The sequence below is a fragment of the Oreochromis aureus genome, linkage group 11 (genome assembly GCF_013358895.1).
Source record: "Oreochromis aureus strain Israel breed Guangdong linkage group 11, ZZ_aureus, whole genome shotgun sequence".
NCBI lineage: Eukaryota > Metazoa > Chordata > Actinopteri > Cichliformes > Cichlidae > Oreochromis > Oreochromis aureus.
Genome location: NC_052952.1, coordinates 26,306,616 through 26,322,807, shown reverse-complemented (window position 1 = coordinate 26,322,807; position 16,192 = coordinate 26,306,616). Strand labels below are relative to the sequence as shown.

The 16,192-nt window shown below is 38.5% G+C and overlaps 1 protein-coding gene across 3 annotated transcripts; it reads right to left on the bottom strand.

Annotated features, from left to right (window-relative positions):
* Positions 1-1,120: 1,120 nt before the first annotated feature.
* csf3r (colony stimulating factor 3 receptor (granulocyte)) lies at positions 1,121-11,858 on the bottom strand. 3 transcript variants are annotated; one of them, XM_031740704.2, is made up of 18 exons: positions 11,705-11,844; positions 9,893-10,078; positions 7,854-7,959; positions 6,295-6,369; positions 5,807-6,103; positions 5,591-5,723; positions 5,258-5,424; positions 4,929-5,089; positions 4,619-4,763; positions 4,263-4,345; positions 3,949-4,138; positions 3,681-3,869; positions 3,402-3,503; positions 2,982-3,128; positions 2,768-2,899; positions 2,586-2,682; positions 2,414-2,492; positions 1,121-1,928 (listed from the first exon to the last, which is right to left on the bottom strand). In XM_031740704.2, exons 4-18 carry the CDS (start codon positions 6,356-6,358, stop codon positions 1,452-1,454), a joined length of 2,463 nt encoding a protein of 820 aa, XP_031596564.1. In that variant the 5' UTR covers positions 6,359-6,369; positions 7,854-7,959; positions 9,893-10,078; positions 11,705-11,844; the 3' UTR covers positions 1,121-1,451. The 3 variants fall into 3 exon arrangements, with proteins under 3 accessions (XP_031596564.1, XP_039476105.1, XP_031596563.1); XM_039620171.1 differs by having other exon boundaries at positions 10,003-10,078; XM_031740703.2 differs by lacking the exon at positions 9,893-10,078 and having other exon boundaries at positions 11,705-11,858.
* Between the last annotated feature and the right edge of the window lie 4,334 nt (positions 11,859-16,192).

The following is a 16,192-nucleotide window of genomic DNA, read 5'->3' as shown; positions in this document are numbered from 1 at the left end:
ATTATTTGCTATGACCACTTGCGTTCTTCAACATAACCAGGACTCTCTTGGGCAAACTTTCTTGTAGTTTGCAGCATTCTTCAGGAATAACTTTCCTGGCTTCCAGAAGGACATTCAGATGTTCTCTGGATGTTGGCTGCCTTTTCTTTCATTCTCTGTCAAGACGATCCCACACTGATTCAATAATGTTGAGATTTGGACTCTGGAGAGACCAATCCATGACGCATGTTGATCCATTTTGTGTTTAATTTCTATGCAGGTGTGCTTTTTACTGCAGTGTGTTTGGGATCACTGTCATACTGAAAAATAAAGCTTTGCCAATTAGACACTTTCCAGAATCGTACGGTGGATCAAAATCTGTTGGTACATTTCTGCCACTAATTCATACAAGAAATGCAGCTCCGAACCTTGACACAGCTTCAATTTTCTCTATTCTGACCTCCTATTAAAGATTCTTTGAACCTGAAATTTCACATTTGGATTCACCACTTTACAAGATCAATTTCCACTGATTTTCAGTCCAGTTCTTGTATAATTTAACTTAACATTACTTTTGTAATGTAACTTTTCTCCCTTTTTCTCCCTGTATCCCAGAGAGACTCGAGAGATGTGTCCAGTCTTTGTTTGTCCCCCCCTATTTCTTAAGAACATGACTTTCAGATTCTGGTTGTCTGCTGTAGATAGTTTTTAGGCCTCACCCTTCTTCTTTTTGTCCTCCACTAGTCAAGTTTCTTCTGATTTCTTTTAAAGGTGACACTGATACGCCAAGTTTTCATGCAGTAATTCTTTGGTTGGTGCAAAAATATTATTTTATGCCTGCCAAACTGTTCTCTTTGCCAATTTTCACATATTTACCTAAACAAAGTCAAACAAATTATATGTTTTGCAACAAATTGCTGCTAGAAAGAACGTACCAGTTTAAAATTGGTTCTCTGTTAAGTTGTCTGTTACAGATGATTACTGTTACTAATTATCCTTAATACAACTTTTATAAATGGATCTATAAATCAGTTTATGTGACATTTCTGAGGAGTTTTAAATGAACCAGCAAATTTGCCCTGCTAACCTCAGATTAGTGTGATGTTTTAAATAGTATATATTCAGCATTAAAATATTAAACAGTACTTATAATTTTATTGAAAACATTTTTAAGGTGTAAAACATTTAATCAGAGAATTCACATGTAATCCACAAAAATATAATCTCAACAATATAGTAAAAAACAAAAAACAAAAAGAAACTTCATTTTCTGCAGAGGTTTTACCAAGTATACAAAAACTTTGGAGTGATAATCATTAAATATCAACATGATTTCTATCAGCTTAAAAAAAATCTAGCTAGTAGCCATGTCATTTACAGCTGTGTACGTTATCACATTAAATTCATTGCACATACTTAGATCTATGTAAGCCTCCAACAAAGCAGTTCTACTCATAATTGCCAATGGTGTCTTAGTCATTTTCAGTATCATTCATGGCTAATGCTCGTAGAAAAGGAAAGTCATCCCAAAGACTCTCTGGGTCTGCCACTTCTTCAGGTACGCAATCATGACTTGGCCCAAAAAAATGCTGCTCCTCTGTCATCCCACCTAGTGCTAGATTCTGGTAACACTTCGGAGTGAGAGGTTCCTCTGCCTCTAAGAGGGGCTGTGTAGATTCAGAACGCAGGTAGACATGAGGCTCTTTGGGTGGTGGGCTGTTACAAAAACCAGAGAACACCACAGTAGCATAAGGAACAGAGTCACTGTTTGAGCCAGAGTATTCGGTGATGAACGGCGAACCACAAATAGACTCTCCAAGGTCACTGGTCTCTTCTGCACTGTTTATCCAAAGATCATCCTCCTCTTTGCTTAGTTTCATAGGGATGTCCGGAAAGCTGAGGTGGGACAAATATATCGGATCCTCGCTGTCACATGAAGGATGGGTATACTGCAAGAGAAAAATAAGTGAGACAACAATAGTATCAATTTCTTGGCTTTACACCATGTCATGTCTTTTTTTCACTCATGCAGCAAAACAAGCTTTAAATATCCAACATTAGAAATTAATATCAGTTGGAATGCTCTAAATTAAGTCTGTTAGTTTTCACCAGATCCCGATAAAGACCTTAAACAGCCTCTTTCTCTGTTAAATGAACCTCTGTGTTTAGCGGGTATTTGTTAAATTTGTCTTAATTTCACTGAAAAGCACTGTAAACTAAAACAACAAATTAACGGGGCATTACACCAAATAATGAGAAGGAAGAAGCTAAACTGTTCCTGCAGAATTTCGCAGTCATTCCCTGTAGGGTTCAACCTCTGCATATTCTACATATTGCAGATTTTTGCTGCTTTAATCAAAAACATTAGTGATAAAGAACGTATGAACGTTTAAAAACATTTCTGTTTTGCCCTAGTGGATGTCCGCTTTCACACCTGTGTTGATTCTGATGTCAATCTTAGGACAACGCTGTTAGCTGGGTCTGGAACAACTGGCCAAAAAATCCCCTTAAACCTTGAAGTTAAAGAAAAAAAAGCATTAGTGTTGTAAGTTAAGAATGAAAAACATTACAGCTTCCCAGCTTAAACAGTATGAGCATGAGCTTACCTTTTATGTTTGGAGAAACAAGTCAGGACTATGACAATAATCAGCAATGACAGTCCAAAAACTGATCCGATTACAATCACCGCACTAGCGACCTCATCTGAGAAAAGAAAAACACGTAATGTCACGTCTGATCCTATTCTGTTCGTGTTGACTTTCTCCAAAGAAAAAATGATCGTACTAACCAAAGGGCTGAAATTCAAAATGAACTGCTGACCCATTCAAGCTCCCACCGAGTGTGCTAACCATCAAGACAGCTCCATGCACACTGGGGTCTTTAAGGATCACACTTCTTTTTTCTGTATCTACGTTGACAACTGAAGAACAGTCAAACATTAGAGCGGATCGAGTACTTAAAATATCCTATACAACATAGCAGAGATAAGGTATTTAATCTACCGTTAACGGGTCCCTTCTGATTCCAGTAGAAGACTGTGTAGTCTTGGATCTTTCCATTTCGTTGGTCTAATGGTATTTCCTCCCAGGTAATCTTAATATCTGAATTCCAGCTCTTTTGAATATTTAATTTTGGAACCATGGATGGGGCTTTAAAAAGAACAACATCACAAGTGATTAGTAGAATTAGAAAGAGTTTTTAACCATTAGACATCATATTACACAGCTCAGGTCTTTACTCCAATAGGCCATTCATTTCTTTCCACAAGAGGGCATTATTTCATCATGTATCAGCTGTTCTGTGAACGATTACAAAATATATATTCTGTAAGTCAACACTCTTCTGACTACTTCAAAGTTGAGGGAGTCTGGCTCACACCTCTGCTGGCTTGTGTGAGACTCTTTGTGTCTTGGGTGACTTACCCTTTTCTCTCAAGTAGGCATTAAATGTCTTAGGAGGGCCTATCCCATCCGTAAACCTTGGATATACAGAGATCCCATAGGGCTTGTAGGGCTCAAAGCTGCCTGTTGATGAGTGAGAAGAGGTTAGGGTGGATCATTGCCCACAGGAGTCTAACAGTCTGTAGAGGCAGGTTAAGCACAGGAAAAGGAAGATCTTGCACAAGAGTGATTGTTCGAATTCTTGTTGTAGAGGATAATCATCCGATTAGGAAAGTCGAAGACAAATACTGTAAAACATACCTGTTATAACAATGCTGGACTGGTTTTGGCCAGCAATGTCAAACTGGATGTGGGAGAGGCCTGATTTTAACAAAGGTCTCCATTTCACCACATAATCGATGAGTCCTGAGGAATCCATGCTTCTCCACTGAACAAGAAATGAATTGTTTCCATATGGGACTGCTGTGGCATCTAATACCACAGGATGAGCTGCAGACAGAAAAAGATGCATATCATATTCTACATCTCATATCATATGATGCATTAATTTGTTTCCTGAGTGAGTTACCTTTATGTTTGTAAATGTGTACTACAGTGGAAGATGTCCCTGCTGCATTTAAAGCCTTTAGATACACTTTCTTAATGCTCCTAGAAATACTGAAAGTACAGTAGTTCTCCCTTGTAGAGCACACCTCTCTCCTTTGCACCAAGACGATATATGACACATTTTGACCATTGGCACGAAATCCTTTTGATGGCTGAAACAGAAGGGAAAAATGTGAGGAGATATTTTAAAAGACAACCTCGCATGCTCCACCAAAACTAGAAGAGAAAATGCATCAATTTGTGACAGGTGTCAAGCAATGTGTGTGATGTGTGTACCTTCCAAAACAAGCTTATGTTGAGTTGTTTTAGCAGGGGATCGTCAGATATCTCCATCCACGAATCTAGGCGTCCAGTGGGAGCTAAAAAGAAAGAGTCACCTGTCAGCATGTTGCACGTCAAAAACCTGAACTTCTCCTTTTACTCTTTGGAAATGAAAACTTTTTCATCCAAGACAGGTTTATGGATTCACTGCAACAGAGCTCAATACAAACTGCGCTATAGCAAAAAGTAATGGCAGATGCAGAAGATGACATTAGCATATATTGAAAAGAGCAGGAAATGGAAGAAAAGGCAATAGATTGGGAAATGGTTGACTGACTGACGGTGTCAGTCTGAATTGATCACAGGCTTACCACTCTCCAAGGTGACACCAGACTGGCTGCTGCTCCATTCACTCCAGGGGCTCTGCTGGTATCTGACTCTAATCTGTGCAAAATACCGAGTCCAATGCAGCAGGTGACACATGTCCACAGGTGTTTTAGCATTTTGAACAAAGACCTGGCATGTTTTTCAGGGACACAGAATGTACAAACATAAGTTCTTGCATATCCAATGTAACTTCAGGGAAGGAATGTCAGCATTTGGATGTCTATAGCTACTGGATCAAATGTTTGGGAAGACACATTTTCAGTTTATATCAACAAGGGGTTGATTTGCACTCACTGGGTCATTCCACTGTGTGCTGTCAACAGACTTAAATCGGTATTCCAGGTTTAATGACCTGCAAGCCTGGAGCCAGGCCTGATCTGGGGACAAATTCCAGTTCAGCCTCAGGCAGCCATACTTTTTAGGAATCACTTGAATACTGGGTGGGTCAAACTTAGCTGAAATAGTGACAAAAACAAAAGCATGCATAATTTTTTCCACTAATTTCAAGTACAATTTAGTATTGTCAGTGAAATATAGTACTTATAATACAAAAAGAGCTTGAAGAATGCTAAAAATGAGAACCCCCCCCCCCCCAAAAAAAAACCCCAAAATATTTTCCTTACCCGAACTGACAGGTTCTAAAACGAGTGGTGCTGAGGTTGTCTCTCCAAGTTCATTCACAGCTTTCACATATATTTTCATGTCATAAAACAGCACAAATTCAAAACGAGGGATCGTATAGTGATGGACTCCTTGTGGCAGTTTATAAGAATAGTTTTCATTATCATCCCTGAAATGATGAAATTACATTTTAAGAAATACAGTCGTTCAACCTTAAAGACAAAGCCTAGATAACACGCCTGATACCAGTATGATATTTACTGCTTGACCAGTCTTTCACTGTAATCCATATTTTGTATATTTGTGTTTGTATTCCATGTTTTACATATTGTTACCATATTTCAGTATGGAGGGAATACTCTGTGGGCAGGTGGGTTTCCGTCTGCCCAGGGTCCCAGCTACAGGTGATTGTGTTGGGGTTGGTGAGGTTTGTCTGACAGGTGAGGTTTTGTGGTGCTTCTGGTGGATCTAAAGGTAAAAAGAAAAACAAAGTAAATTTTAAATGGAATTTAATTTGGTCCGTGTACAAAAGAATCATAGATGCTTCTCACATCCAGCTCGGATCTCCACGCCTGCGACTACTTGAGGAGGAGAGGCTTGGATACAGCAGGTGAGGATTGCTCGCGTGTGATTGAAGCTTGATATAACAGCTCTGGAAACCCTGCTGCTCTCACTGGCTTCAGGACTGCTGGGAATAAGCCTATCATCAAGGCGCCACTCTATATGAACAGCTTGTCCAGTGACCAGAGGGCAGTCCTCTCTGATGACACAAGTAGCTATCACAGGGGATCTCAAAGGTACCACTGAGCTGGATGTGTGGATCTTTGCACAGGGCTGTATGCCATCATCTAAAAATTACAACAACAACAAAAAACAAAAAACAAAGACATAATGTGAAGATTGTTCAGATGTTTTTTTTCTAAATGTTTAGTCTTTTACTAGGTAAAATCTCCAAGGCAAAGGGCACAAAATGATAGTAAGAATTGTCATTGTAATTGGTGGTTAGGTATTTCCATTTTCCTCCGACACCTACACTCACCATTTCTTGCTCCGTTCACAAATGTCACCAGCATGACAATCACTGACATCCATTTGGGTATCATGATGATAAAACCTGTTAGGCAGCCAAAATGAAATGCATTATTGGTAAATTACCAACTTTCATGCTCTGTCAAAACAATATTTGAATTGCTATTGCTTCCCGAGTGACAAGGTGCATTGTGTGAGGGAGGAATTGAGAGTGATAACGCTTGTCGCTTCAAAAGACATCATCAGCTTGGTGTTTCAAGGGTCTGGATGTGATCTCCATAACGCATAATATTTCAGTATACACACTGTGCATCTGCTGCCTCACTGATCTCTAGCAAAAAAATAAATAAATTAAAAAAATGCCATGTTTGTGGAGCACAGAAAAAAACTGAGCACTGACACTTGACAAACTCAAATAAACAAATAAAAATAAAATAAAAATTTAAGCACATAAATAAAAGCCAACACTCGTGGCATCTTGGGTTCACATTTCTGCAACATTACACCGGGGAAGTGACATTTAAAGCTCTGTTTGCTGAAAAGCAAAAGAGATATCACCCATAGATGTCTCTATCATGTTTCCATTCTTACACTGTTAAATAAAAGGGATGAAACTAGGAAGCGCACCTGTAACCGGAAGGTCGCCGGTTCGATCCCCGGCCTTTCTGTCCTGGTCATTGTGTCCTTGGGCAAGACACTTTACCCTACCGCCTACTGGTGTTAGCCAGAGGGGCCGATGGCGCGATATGGCAGCCTCGCCTCTGTCAGTCTGCCCCAGGGCAGCTGTGGCTACAACCGTAGCTTGCCTCCACCAGTGTATGAATGTGAGCGTTATATAAATCCAATCCATTATTATTATTATTATTATTATTATAAATATTGAGGGAAATATTTAATAATAATATAAAATATATTACATTTTATCACCTGTTACAGTGTAACTGGACTTTGTTGAGCTTGCAATAATAACAATAATACCTCAGTCACATAGGCCTAGAAACTGTTGGTAACCCGCTGGCAACCTCTGGTCACCAGGGAAAAATATGCATTCCCCAGCAAGTTGGTGAATAGTTGCTGGCTGTCACCAGGTGCAACCCCCAACAAATTCCAGGAGCTCGAAGACACCTTGTTTTTTAGTGGCCGGTGGTTACCAGGGAGTCACTGACCAATCGCTAGACGTGACGTTCGTAAGGCTTTAGCAATCAGTTTCACAAGAACTGGCAGCATCTTTCAACCACCAGTCATAACCAGTCATATTTTTCCCACACGACTTGTGTTTGCTACATGGTTGCTGACTGGTCTGACGTAAACAAAATGGCTAGAGTCAAAGTATGACAGCAACATTCCTATGACCAGAAAAACAAAAAATCAGTTGTTATCCAGTGATTACACTGATTCGTTTTTTTTTTTCTGAGATTGCGAGCAAGCAGTTGTGGAGACAAATAATTTTCTTATGTCACAGTCCGTAGTGTGACTATAGCAAAATGAGAACTGGTTTCTCAAACATACTGCGCTTTTTATATAAAGTCAACCTTGCTCTTTAGTTCGAGAATCAGTTAGGGAACTTACCATTACACAGAAGTTTAAAATTCACAGAAATCTTTGTTCTGGTTTACAAAGCACTTCCCGGACATGCCGTCACAGCCTACATCAGTATCTCTGCAACTGTAAGGTACTGTGTGGAAGAAAAGACAAATAGTTTAGAGTACTAAAGCAATTACTAACTGATTACCAAAGTAACAGAAAACAATGGAATTGAGTTTTTTAGTGGTATTAAAAGGACATTTAATTGTATAATGAACACCGTTAAATTCTGACATATAGACATGTAGTTTTAAAATTTGTGCAAATTATTCAGACGATCACGTTTTGCAGAATTTAATGCATTAAAGCCAGCGTATGTACAATAAAAAACATTCAAAACAATATTTCACATGACAATAGTGATTTTGTTACTAGAAGATCAAAATATTGTGTTCAGTGCATGAAAGTATTGTTAAAAATGTTGAGTAAAATTTAAATATTTATTTCTGGACATTTCAATTTTGGACAGGTGTCATTTTATATTATAAAATAAAATACCAGATGGTAACGAAAGTTTGCAACTGATAAACAGCATTACGAGGGAGCAGAATCATAAAAATGTGAGAGTAGAGTTTTAAATTCTTTAAAGACTTCAAGCAACTCAGTAGTAAGGAAACCTCTTGGGAATTCTCTAAAATTATGCCAAATTATTTATTGTTAATTCCCTTATAAATGTCTTCATCAGAACTACATTTCAGACTGACGTGCAGTACTGTGCAAAAATCTTGAATCACCCCTCATTTCTTTTAGTTTTGCTTCACTGAAGCCATACTTTCTAATAATTTTTAAAGTGGTCTAGAACAGCAGTGCTCCGGTTTATTCTCTGGACATTGGCTGCTTTTTAACCAATTTTTAGTTCTGTGGATTCATCTACAGTTGTTTAAGCCAAATAACACACAAACTTATCTGAAAATAGTGTGGCATTCACATGTGAAATTTTTGGCTTAAATCATTGTCAGTATGTACAGAGGTGGTCAGGAGAGAGGTACAGCAGTCATCTACAGTCATCTGTAAAACACACTGGAGGTTCTGTCACGGTTTGGGGCTGTTTTCCACCAGAGAGGTTGTGAATCTTGTCAAAACTGATGGAACTATGAACACAGAATAGTACTGTCAAAGTTTGTTCCACCGTGTAATACCATCTGGAAAGCATCTGAGTGGCAGTGTTTCCATTTTTTAGCATGACAGTGATGACAGACACACTGCCAATGCAGTAAAAGCATGGCTGTATAGAAAAAACACAGAGTGGAATACTATCAGTCATGGACTGACCTCCCCAGAACCTGAGCCTCAATATTACTGAAGCAGATCATCCTTGCAGAGGATGAAACAACAGGCAGACAAGATTTGAAGAAGAGTTTTTAATTTCCCTCAAGATGCCTGGAGACCTATTCCTGAAGACTACTTAAATTACAAGAAAGCATGCCTACATGAGGTCAGGCTGTTTTGAAGAAGAAAAATGGTCATGAAGCTTATTTTTGTTAACTGAAAGAAAATGAAAAGTAGACTTTAAAAAAGGGAAAATAACTCAAATGATTTTGTGAATTTGAAAACTAAAATACAAAAAATACAGAGGAAATAATTTGTGCAATATTCATTATTTTGGTAACAATTTTACCAAATTGTCCTGTTGTCCTCCTCCTTTACAGTTTATAGTAGCCAAAGATTTCAGCCAGTTCTACTCCAATCATACAGGTAAAGATAATAAAACACACCATTTTAGTATGTAATGCTAAAAGGTCATAGGTCAAAAGTCAAACATCAGTGTGTTGATATGAAAGCAGGGCGCCGTTAGCATCTTGTAATAAAAAGTTTTCGTATAGCCTTTGCCCTTCATGAGAGTTGCACTCTTTGACTGCACTTGTTAGAACTGGTTTTACCCTGTATACTGTTTTTCAATTTATACATGCATGTTTCGATAAATCACTGCAGCCATTTTCCAAGAAAAATCTAAAAAAAATATGTGATGGGGAAAGAAATAAGACATTTGCACAGTACTGAACGTGTGTGTGTGCATGACTCACCAACATACAGACATCTACCCAGAACCAGTAAGTGGTACAGCATTGGGAAACTTCCTGTGGTCTTGTAACACTCAACCTGCCTGTTTCTGAGAATAAGCTGAGAAACTCACAGTTCCTCAGGTTAACATGTAGCATGCGCACAACATCAGGCGACTGTTCAGAGTCCAGTTCAATTTGTTCTGTAGGCTAAAGACACAAATGACGTATTAGATTTTGCCTATAAGCATTTCTGGTCTAGAATAACATTCAACCGTTGACCAGAAATGTTATGTTCGTAGTGGCATTGTAAAACCTCCATAAGATGAGGAGGTATAACCTAAAATTTGTATAATTTGTAACTATCACTCAAACTGTTAGATCGCTGCCCTCAGTCCAAAATAACTATTTGGTGAAGACTGCGTTTTGCAATGAGAGAGAAATGGAATTTTCTCCCCGTTTCTTATCAGCACTGTGCAAAAAGGCCCCCCATTTCCCCCCGCTCTCCTTTTTAGAATTTCTGCTTACTACTAATAGGTAATTGCCTGTGGCTCTGACAAAAGGCAATTGAAGGAAAGACAGAGAGAGCGAGCGAGAGAGACGAGGTGGAGAGCAGAAAAGCGTATTAGACTTGGAGTGTATTTTGTCAATAACACAATATGACATACTTAAAATAAAGGCAGAATAAATGAAGTCTGGCTATTCTTTGTGTTTCGGCCAATTATGTTCAGAACATATAGATGAGAATACATTATGCAGAATTTATTTTCGGGTCTCGGTGAGTCATGTCTCCATGTTAAAAGAAATATTTTGCTACAACTTCTGTAGATTTCCTTTCCTGTTGCTGTTGAGGGTTACAGAACGCCCACTTTAAGGATTTGGCAATATCCCTCACACATTGCAAAGTGTAATGACAGACTCACCGCTATTTCCCCTTTTTGGTTTTATTTCTCACACCATACAGTGTGTTTTGAAAAGAGATTTAAAAGGAGTTAAAGAATTGATTCGTTTTTTCCTATCATGGATGTTAAGACATGCTGACCTTTTATGTAGGCAGTATCTAAAATCCCACACCGATTGAATCTTTTTCGCTTCCGATTTTTAAATTGTCAGAACATGTTTTCCATACACTAAAATACTGTTGCCCCCGTGATTAGAAGAAAACTGCAGTCATAAAACATGTTAAAAATATTGCCATAGTGTAGTCTTTAGAGCTTGAAAAAGAAGGCGGCTGGATTTCTTTAAGGTTTTTAAAGACATTTCACCTCTAATCGAAGACATTTTTTCAGTTGTGAGGGGTGAAACAACTTCAAAAAACATAAAGAAGTCCAGTCGCCTTCTTTTTCAAGCTCTTAAGACAATCATGACTTGGGCGACATTGCTGTATTGTACTAAATTTAATAAAGGTTTAGGTAAAAAGACCTTTGTGCAACGATCTAATAACTTATTTTTAAATTTTTCAAACGATACCCTTCAAGTACTATAAAGCACCGTCTTATCTTAGTATTGCTTATTTAATCCTAAATGTATTAAGAGTGTGTAGTGTGTGTGTGTGTATTAGGTATTAAACTACAAAGGATGATAAATGTCACATCTACAATACAGAGGGACCAGAAAATCAGATTAAACATGGATTAAAGATGATTTTTTTTAAATAAGTTGAGTGGTCCATAACTTACATGTAGATGAGGATGCAACTACCTAGCTTTAACCTCATTCAGAAACAAGTTTAGCAAAGTTTTCCTTTTCAATCTGGCACAAGTATCAAAATGAAAGAAGCAGCAAATTGCTTGATGTGAAGATAAAGGAGAGTCATCAGAGAGGCTTGCCACTCACCACACAGCAGCTGCAGCAGACCCAGAAAGACAAGAGGCTCTTATCAGCCCTGATAGCACCAGATGAAACAGCGTGGCTCAAAGTAGCTCGGATTTGAGGACGTGTGTGTGTGTGTGTGTGTGTGTGTGCCAAGAAGCAGCACAGGCAGCAACATCCTTGTTTTGCATTTGTGAAACTGCTATTTTCCAAGAAGAAACATGTGACTGATGGGGCCCAGTTATGGGAAGGAAGAGTGGGGAGTTCACATTGCTCAAATTCAAATTTTTAAAAGCTCAGCAAATTTTTCTTTTTTTTTTCACAGGTGGTGTTGGCTGTTTAATTTGTCACAATAATATGCATTGTTTTTCTAAATGGAGTAATTAGAACAATCATTATAGCTCAAATTATAGCTGTTAAATGTCAACTGAATTGAGATTTCAGTACTTTCCCAGAAGATGCTAATACAGCAGCTGTCAAATGTCCTTCAGTTGGACTCCAGGGAGTCTTCTCGCAAGAAGAATGTGATCATTCTGGTTCAGGCTGACCCCTCTGTGTTTTGTGTGACCTTTGAAGTAGCTTCAAAATGCACTCATCTCCCTCTCTGAGCCTGTCTAAGAGTTTGTCAGCATGGTAATAGAACAAGCTCTTAAATGGGATTGTAAACTGTGCCTTGACCCCCCCAAGGGCACTTGAAACTAGTTGCCATATCACGATTATTAGCTTATTAAATTCTAAAATGAATCGGTGGCTTAGGTCTCATTTCACTGCATGCAAGGAGACCCAGCAAGCTCACCCACTCCACTTTTAATCTAACAGCTGCATCCCTGCACGGTCACTCTCGTGCCCTCAAAAGCATAATGGAAGCTAACTGTTAATCAAGAAGCCGCTGGAGGAGGAATTAAATCCACGCACTGGTAGGTTTTAGGGTAGGAATCAACCTGGAGAAAAGAAAAGCAGGCATTAATTAAAAACACATTAACTGGTTATCATGAGTTGACATATTTTGCTTGATCTTTTTTTCCCCTAATCAGCAATAATGAACGAAGCGTTTGCCATCCACTGGGTATTACACGCTATGTTTCAGTGAGCGGTAAAATTAGCTGAGGGCCCCGAAGCCAAGTTGAACTGATGAAGCTTTGCTAGGTTTGATTACGGTTTTTGTCCTATGCTTAACAGAATGCTGTCTCCTCCTTAGATTCTCATTCACCTTAGAAATGCGACTAACCTAAATTAGACACTGCTGTAAACATCATCTCATATCTGTCTGCTTCTACACAGTGAAATACTATAGTGAACTGCAGTCACAACTGCTGTAATTCTGCTAATCGTGTATACTGAAATACTGAATATTGCCCTCTGTTACAAGAGTGACATTCCACTACTGCACTCAGCCTGATAAGTCAAATTCAGCATTCTTTACCACCAGTTATGTAAAATACTGATTGCACTGATTAAGATTTTTGTTGCCAAAATTATTACAGTTTTGTTTCATTAAACTCAACAGAACCCTATTTACTGATGGCACACCAAAACTACCATTTGCCAGTGAACGAACAGACGACATCATGGTGGACTGCTTCGCTGACTTAAAGACGAGGAAGCTCACGCTCACATACTCAATAATGAATTCTGCATTTGATCAATAACTGACTTACAATAGAGTGAGGCAATATGGCCAAAATTAACATTGAATGGGAAGTGAACCTCTGAAAGAAGAAACTGAGGGCTTTTGAAAGGCTTGGTGTAAGCACAGGTCTGGAACCCCAGAAAATGTTGCAAGGGGATTTCAAATGAGAAGTACATGCAAGAAAACAAAAATAAAAGTAAAATAAAATATTGAGACATTTTTACTGTACATTGAAACAACAAAATTTAAAAAACAGTCATTCTTGGAGCTGGAACTCTAGAAAAATACTGTAAAATAATTAGATTTTTTATAAATCTTCTGTAGCTTCAACATACAAGTGTGCTTGTGTAGTTTTGCAGATGTTTTATGTAAATAAGTTCATTGTCCAGGTGAGGTGATGTTTCCTGCTTCGGCTTTAGCCTGTTGCATCTCCACCTGTGATCAGGTCAACTGCAGGGTTTCACCGCTGGTATCCCCGCTCATAGATGTTTGCCCACGAAACCAGTTCATCTTCCAGTGGGGGTGTGGTAGCAGACTGGGGACATCTTGCAGCCACCCCTGCAGCTGCCTTCGCTAGTGTGCTGTCCCTCAGTCTATGTCATTTTCCTGCATCCAGTAGCTTCCTTTCACAGCTTTGTTTCCCCAGTGCCTTTGTGGTTTTCCTCAGGCTTGCACCTATGCCTGTACCTCAGAGGGTGGACTGTTGTCTTGCCCAAAAAAGCCCTCTTACCCAATTACCAGTTGTGTCTTGTCACTACTGGTAGCATGATCTGGTACCTGCAGCCCATTTAGGTTTCACAGGTAGTTCCTCCAGGATGCCACATCAATACAAGCCAATAGAATAAAGTTTGCTGTGTCTCTGAGCAGACACAGCTCAGAGCAGTCTTGTATTTGAGGTACTAGGACAAATGGAGTTACAAAAGGAGAGTGGAAAAGAGCTGTAAAAGGCCATCAATCCAGCTCCAGGAACAACATCTGCTCCTTTGTGCAAGGAGACACAGGAGATACACTGGCAATGCAAAATGATCTCCACTGGATCACCTATGTTTACATGTCCGACCAACAGGGTCCAACATCCTTTATTTAAGCTTTTACTCACAGCCCAGTACGATGCAGATCAACACCAAAACTGGCAGGTCCGCTACTGGCACCCGATTCTCTTCACAGATGAGAATCGGGTGCCAGTTTTTGTTGTTAGGAATGAATGGCCATCATCCACTCACTGGATTTGTTCCTCTTCATTTTTATCATTTGCTGCTCCACCATGACATATATTCTCATGTGTTAAAAGTAAAAATAGGAAATATTTGGGTAACAGTCTTTACATTTACCTTTGCATTTGTCAATATACTGATTTTTATTTTTTTTATAGACTGCATAGGACTGGTCAAAAATGTTTAAGAGACTAGCAAAAAATATCTCTATCTATCCATCTATCTACATCTATCACTATCTATACTACAGGAAAAGTAGTACTACTAGTATTTGTAGATTTTAAAACAAAAGTCTGCATGATGGTTTGAAGTCTGTGGGGGGCTGTTTATTGATTCATTATGTTATTTATTTGTCTGTTAGCTTTCGGTTTTACTTCCTACTTTTAATTTTTCTTTCTTTTTGATTTTCTGCCTACCCTTTTTGTTTCACATGTGTTTAATTAGTCAACCTTAACTTCTACTTACCACTTCTTTTAAGTCTGTGTCTTGTCCTGCCTCTGTTTCTTTCCCCATAGCTTTTTATTTTCCAGCTTATTGGTTTGTGTTGTGATTTCCATCTCTCCCTCTCAATATATAGAGATATAGATAGAAAGAGACAGATGTGTGTGTGTGTGTGTGTGTGTGTGTGTGTGTGTGTGTGTGTGTGTGTGTGTGTGTGTGTGTGTGTTCTTTGTACCTGATTCTGTTATTAAAGCTCATTTTGGTTACTCTTGCACCTGCCTATTTTGTGTCCCACATTTTTGTATGCTTTTGAACTCAATCACAACACTGGGAATAAAAAGTCCATAATATGTGTTCTTTTTAATTATTTATTTAAAGAGCCTATTCGAAATTATATTTCAAAGTGATCTACCTCCAGTCCATTTGTATAATTCTACCAGAGCTTCAAATCATTAAAATATAACCTCCAGAAAAGAGAACACACTTCATTCTTTGAAGAAGAGGCTGAAAGAACTAATGGAACTGGAAAGAACTAATGCAAATAATAAAAGGATGGACATTCAAAAAAATATATCTTTGTGTTAAAAAATATAACAGCCATGTTGTTGCTCTGAGACTCAACTTAAGTGAAATGCTAATGACAGTATACTTGCATGTTCACAGTGATAATGCTTCCTGATATTTCAGCGCTATTCAATGCTATCCTAGTATTACGCAGACATGTTTACCATATTTGCAATATTTTAGAATAAGCACAAAAACACAGTTATATTTCAAATGAGAAGAAAATAGATGGATTAAGTTGAACTAAATAAACCAAAGACAGACCTGACAAGACCTTATCCTACATGCTTCCTAAACTTTTCATTATCCTTGTACAGTTTACAGTTTTATCGATTGTTTTTTGCTAGCATGGCTTGAGTTCAGCTTGCTTTGCTACACAATTAAAAGCAGATTTGGTAGGTAGGATTTATGTGGATGTGTATTCTATACCTAATATAAATCTCTGTAAGTCTGTTAGTTTGATTATATCTGTGAGCGCACTTAGGGTGGCACAGTTGTCTTGGTCTATGCCTGAACAAGACTGTCACCGACCATTTCCCAGCAAACCTGCGTTCCCATTGTGCTATCTGGCCCCAGATATTCTTTAGGTATACTCACACTAGGCATAGTTGCCTTTCATTGTCCCTGGTCTTTGGGGATCAAACACAACGATGGTATTGATAG

Coding starts and splice junctions, on each gene's coding strand:
- csf3r (XM_031740703.2), bottom strand. CDS start 6,358: ATGATACCCAAATGGATGTCAGTGATTGTCATGCTGGTGACATTTGTG. Junction 3,870..3,948: donor ACACATTTACAAACATAAAG/GTAACTCACTCA, acceptor TTCTGTCTGCAG/CTCATCCTGTGGTATTAGAT. Junction 2,493..2,585: donor TGTTTCTCCAAACATAAAAG/GTAAGCTCATGC, acceptor TTTAACTTCAAG/GTTTAAGGGGATTTTTTGGC.